At 50.2% G+C, this 6,000-nt stretch overlaps 1 protein-coding gene across 2 annotated transcripts in view; it reads left to right on the top strand.

Moving 5' to 3' along the window:
- Positions 1–1,971: 1,971 nt before the first annotated feature.
- Positions 1,972–6,000, top strand: part of GRIA3 (glutamate ionotropic receptor AMPA type subunit 3) — a 141,949-nt gene continuing 137,920 nt past the window's right edge. For both annotated transcript variants that reach the window (XM_042876548.1, XM_042876549.1), the window contains exons 1-2: positions 1,972–2,151; positions 2,912–3,070. In XM_042876548.1, the coding sequence (XP_042732482.1) occupies positions 2,061–2,151; positions 2,912–3,070 (250 nt within the window). In that variant the 5' untranslated portion in view covers positions 1,972–2,060. The remainder of the gene's footprint in view (positions 2,152–2,911; positions 3,071–6,000) is intronic.

Below are 6,000 nucleotides of genomic sequence, written 5' to 3'. Positions count from 1 at the left end.
TGTCAGGTCTGCTGTGCTTACTGGAGGGCATTTGAGAGAGGTGTGCTCTACAGTAAAGCCCAGCTGTTGTTTGTGGTCTCAATTCTGAATCTGAAAATTCCTGCCTCGGTGAGCTGGGTGAGTTACTTCCACTGATATTTAAGTTTCTACATCTGCAAGAAAAGAATACAATTCTGCTTCAGAGAGATGTTTAGAGGAATTCATAGATAATATTTGTAGAGTGCTTTGAGCTCAGAGTGCAATAGATACAAAGATGGCATTTATGTTCCACATATCTCTACAGATAACCACTTATTTCTTCAAAGAGATAAAGTGACAACAGCCTAACAACCTAAGCAGGGAACATTACAAGCCACCCCACAGCCTGGTCTCTACCCCTGCCTGAGCTGAAATAGACTCCATCTCCTGGGAGTAATTCACATAAGGGAGCACACAAGCAGCAGACAATGTATGCACCCAGAGGTAAGGAGTCACATTTATGCTGCTAAGGTAATGCAAGTGTTTAATGCTTCATGAATATGATGCCCTTTTATTTATATGTGTCTTTGGCTTCCTTCAGGAGTAGTGGTTTGAATTGGTGATGTTCTTTAGTGATGTGTGCAGTCACCTGCCAGTGTCTTACATGAGCACTTACCTGAGCTACATCCAGTGTCAGTGGCTGATTCTTCTGCAAATGCAAAGCCAAGTGCTTTCAGTATTATCCCTAAAGCAACTGAATGGAGAACAAAAACCCACCAGCTTGAGATTAAGAAAAAAAAGAGACAGTGAAGGACCAAAGGAAAGTGACCTGCTGAAATTAGAGGAAAAGGAACATTAAGCGGAGAACAGTCTTCCCTGGGCCTGGGAGGTGGACTGAGCGACCCAGTATCTCTTTTCTATTTCCATCTCGCACAGTGAGCCTCAAAGCAGCAAAAAGAAAAGAGCTGCAGGATCCTTCCAGTGAGGTGTCAGAGAGAGCAGGGTGCAAGACGAGCAGTCAGGGAACCAATCTCCAAGCAGAGGCACACCAGCTCCCTAAGTGCCTGTGCACTGCTGCCGGCACACGGTCGGAGGCAGTGGGTGTCTGCCTGCAGCGCTGCCCCGTGCCCGCTGCTAGGCCACAACTCGGCAAGGCACCTGGGAGAGATGCTCCCAGTTTGTCTTTCTCCGGCACGAGGGACAGCAGGGAGACTTTGCCGGATTTCATTCCAGGGGATGGCCTCATCCCCGGCTTTAGCGCTCTGCGGGTGGATGAATGCAGGAGCCCTCCCCGCAGCGCTGAGCACCGGAGCGGGATGAGGGCAACTCCGGCTCGGGGCGGGCAGCTCCGGGAGAGCTCCGTCCGCCCGACCGCCCCAGCCCCGCCGCCCCGCGGCGCCCCAGCCGTGCCCGGGCGGGACCCCGGCCGCCTCCCCTCCCCGCACCCTCGCCCCGCTCTTCTCTACGCGGCCCCGGCTCTCCGCCTCCTCCCCTCCCCTCAGGCAGCGCACGCCCCGCACTCACACTCACACACACACGCACACACACACGCAGCGGCGATGCAGCTTTAAAGGGACAGCCGCAGCCCGCGGACCGGCCCTCGCGAGGCCGCGCAGCTCCCACCGAGCGCAGCCCCGAGCGGTGCCGCCCCGAGCGGCCGGGAGACGGCGGGGGCCGGGCGGGCCGAGGGCTGCGCGCCCGCCTCCCGCCAAGTTTGATCGATCACCCCCTCCCGGGCCGGCTCCGCTCCCCCCATCTTTGGGGGGGGGCCCCGGGGGGGGGGGGGGGGGGGGGGGGGGGGGGGGGCTGCCGGAGACGGGGGAGAAAGGCAACCTGACAGCCAATGAGCCCTGCCCGGCTGGGGTGAAGGCAGGAGGAGAGGGAGCTGAGGAAGGGAAAGGAAAAAAAAAAAAAAAAGAAAAAAGAAAAAAAGAAAAAAAAAGAAGAAGAAGAAGAAGAAGGGAAGCAAGGAGGGGAGCATCCTTTCACTACCTCCACCAGCATCGCCTCCACCATTGACACCGCTCCGCGCCTCCGCTCGCGCCCATCCATGCCCGTGCCGCCGGTTCGGTGTTAGGGCTGAACCGCAGCGGCTGAAGAAAATGGGGCAGCGCGCGGGCCGGGCCGTGCTGCTGCTGCTGGCGGGGCTGCTGGGCGAGGCGCGGGCAGGATTCCCCAACACCATCAGCATCGGTAAGCGCTCCGCCGCACCGAGCGGCGCCGGGCAGCGTGGGGAGACGGGGAAAGGTCCGCGCCCGCCGCCGGGAGCGGTGTACGGCGGTCCCCGCGATGCGTTCCGTCCGCCTCTCGGCGACGCGGGGTTCGCTCCGTGCTCCTGCGGAATCGCGCCCTGAGGCAGCGCATCCCGTGCCGCGGAGCGCTGAATGGCGTGGATCCGCAGCGACGTGCCCCGAACCTGCGGCCGAATGAGCCTCGGGGCCGTGCGTGCGAGGAAACTTGCCTTTTTTTTTTTTTTTTTTTTTTTTTTTTTTTTTTTTTTTCCCTTCCTCCCTGACGGGAGCGCTCAGCCGTGCGCGCTCATCGAGCCCCGCTTCCGCACGGCTGGCAGTCCGCACCGCGCCTCGCCCACCCCGCACCCCGCCTGCCCGTGCCACGCAACCCTCCGGCGGAGCTCCGGAGGTCCGCACCGCCGCTCCCGGGCTGCGCCGCCCCGTCCCCCGCGGGCATCGGCGGTGGCCGCGTCGCGGTGCTGCAGCTCCGGGTGGCTCCGGGGCACCGGGCTGCGATGTGCGTGAGCCTCGCAGCCCAACTTCAGACTCGGAGCAGCGTTCCGTGCGCGCCCTGCCATAGCTGCACGCTCGTAGCTTGGTGCTGTCCGTTCCCCGCCGTGATGCGCGATATGCAAATGTAACTTACTGCCGCTGCCTGCGCTAACAACCCGCTCTGAAATGCCTTCTTCCTTCTCTTTTTTTTCTGCTTTCTCCTCTCTTAGGTGGACTTTTCATGAGAAACACTGTTCAGGAGCACAGCGCGTTTCGGTTTGCTGTGCAGTTATACAACACAAACCAAAACACCACCGAAAAGCCCTTCCATCTGAACTACCACGTAGATCACTTGGATTCTTCCAACAGTTTTTCAGTGACAAATGCTTGTAAGTAAATACGTGCTTTTAAGAAATACGTTTCTTTGTTATCTGTTATTACATTCCCTTTGCCCCTGGCAGCCTGGAGTACTCCTTCGTGTGATACAGCGCAACAAATGTGAGTGCTGCCGTCAGGCTCCGTGGATTTGCAGCATTATGTGGTTGAATAATACCTTAGGGAAAGTTCCCTCACCACTTCTTTTCTCGTTTTTAGTTTTATTTTCCAGAAAAACAACCAGGCTGTGCATATAGCATCACTGTGCAGCTGTGATCAGTGGATTGCCACTGAGGTAGCATCTCTTCTCTGCTGAGGCTCCAGCCTGGCTGTTTGCAAATAATACTGTGTAGGAATAAAACAGGAGCAGCTGATCAAAAATGACCTTCAGAAACAGAAGCAGAGGGGCTTACATACCTCCTCTGCCCTGAAATATTAGCTTCTTTCCTTACAGTGAAGTCCTGTTAAAAGCTGAGAAGTCTGTCAAGTGATGACTGTCTTTAGAGCTGAGGGGAGAGAGATGGAATCAGAATGCTTAGCATCATGTGAAACAGCTCTGCATGAGAAATGAATCTGTATAATTTGAGCCTTTATTAACAAAGGAAACAAAATAGAACTTTGAGTGGTGGAAATGTGTTAAAATGCCAAATCCCATTCTGAAAGACCAGTGCGTGTTCTGCATTTAAATAAGCATTCCTTTATCAGAAGCGGTTCCTGAATATGTGTTTTACTGATGTGTCTATATTCAGTTTTATGCAGTTTTTATCATAGGCTTTTGAAAATGAATGGAGTCCCCTTGCAAGGTAGTTGCAGCACACAGCACATGATCCAAAGGACCTCTGAGTGCAGTGTACTAACTTTGTGCTACAAACAAGATTCCTGTTTGTACACTCGCAATATTGCATTTTCAAAGAGGAGGCATTGCAGTGAGATACTGCACTGAAATGTCAGCGTACTGAAAATCTCCTATTTTAAAACAATTCCACGTTTGAATGATCTTTTTCAGTTTTGTTTGTCGGGGTTAGGATTGTTCTTATCATTTCCTGAGTATTCTTCCTCGGTATTTGAATTTTCCAAGAAATGTGGTGGCTGTGAAGTACACCACAAGGAAATTCTTGGGTAACTTTTGGGTTGACACTCTAATGTATCCCCCATGTGACTGCTTCATGTTAATGCAGCACTACACTTTTTAAAGGGCCTTGAAGTAGGACCTTTAAAAGTTGGGGGGGTGGGGGGGGTAATTATATCCAATTAAAATATTTGTAAAGTAGAAAAAAATAGGGTAAATAAAATTGTGTCTGTACTTTGCATCTTATTTTACTAATCCCATCCTGCCTCAACAGCTCTTACAACAAACATCTGACTATTAATCCTTAATCAGTGTAATCCCTTCAAGAGGGCTGTATCTCACACATAGTTTCCTAAATATCAATTATAAGGATTTGAACTAAATACATTAAACTGCTCGACTGATTAGTGATTGTTTTTTAAAAGTTCTCCCAGCACTTCTTCACAGATCCCACCATGACCAGTGAACCACACGCGCCTTCAGAGACAGCCCATGTATTATTTAGTCAGCGTGCTTCTCGTCCTGTGACATCTAATGATTTTTGTCATTGCTTAGTGAAAGCTGGGCTGGCTGTAGCAGGATGAGCTGGTTTTCTGTAGAACAGGGCTGCATATTCCAACACGTATATTACCAGTGTAGTAAAATTTGGGAAACTCAAACCTCTGGAGGAACCGTAGACCGGAGAATACCAACCTACAGTAACCTATTTAAAAATAGAAGATGTGAAAAATGAAGCAGAAGAAAGAGAATGAAAAGGTGACCTTGGCCATAGCTATGTTAACCATCTGGTAACAGTGTTGGTAAGAAAATAGTACCGTGAATGGAAGTCACTAGGCTGATAGGTCTCAGTAGCTGAAATTAGAAGAAAGAAAGAAAGAAGGAAGTAGAACAGTTGCTCTTGCTAGATCTGCAAGCAATTGTCTTTGAAGATCAGAACACTCATACGTATCAGTGCATTGGGATGAATGAATTAAGCCCCTCATGCTACATGGCTAACATGTAAAAGGTGCTGGCTCCCAAGCCCCTAATCCTATCCTCGCTTCCTCCTGGAGTGGCAGATAATTTCAGGGTGCAGCCACGAAGGAATTCTTCCCACAACATTTTTGCTTCTCTTGAAGATAAGCATAAATTGTCTCCGGTGCTGTCACACAACCTTTTGATCAATATTTGCAATTGGCAGAAATCCATGTGAGAGAAAGCTGCAGTGACTCTGTCTGCACCAGAGACAAAGGCTGTGACTGACTTTGTGATGGGATATATAATGAAGCTGAAGGGAAATCAGGCAAAGTAGCCTATGCGGGTTGAGCTTAGTGCCTCTGCAAGGCCATATCCATCAACTAATAATTTGTATTCTTTTCTCTGTGTTGTACAGTACTAGCTGTAGTAAGTGTCCATGTGTGTAGGAACTGGGCTCTGCTCAGAAGAGACTTAGGTTTTTACTGTACTACTGCACATCCCACTTGCTGCAATCTGGTGCATTCCCGAGGCAGGAAAAAAAATCTCTTCTAAAGTGTCCTCATGAGCCAGAGATAAAAGGCCCACCTCCAGTAGGCTTGATTTGGCAGTATCCCAACATGAGAGCAAAGTTGTTTAGAAGCAAAAGAAAATTCCTGCCCTAAGCCCCTCCTTCTCATTCCTTTTTCAGTTAAATGATGCATAATCTGATTCATGTACATGCATTCTCTGCTTCACTGCTAGCACCGAGCCTCTCTCTGTATATTTAATTTACACGCGTGCAGAAGGTATTCATTCACTCTGTGTTTATCTACTCATCTATTTATTTAGCTGTGTGATATCTTCGCAGAGAAGATATGCAAACACAGAGGAAAATTTCAGCATATTAAAGGTGAATTAAAGTTTATCATTTAGCCTTGG

The sequence above is a fragment of the Lagopus leucura genome, unplaced genomic scaffold (assembly GCF_019238085.1).
Source record: "Lagopus leucura isolate 7727_CA_CO unplaced genomic scaffold, USGS_WTPT01 Super-Scaffold_100016, whole genome shotgun sequence".
Classification (NCBI taxonomy): domain Eukaryota; kingdom Metazoa; phylum Chordata; class Aves; order Galliformes; family Phasianidae; genus Lagopus; species Lagopus leucura.
This window is presented reverse-complemented; position numbering and strand designations above follow the sequence as displayed.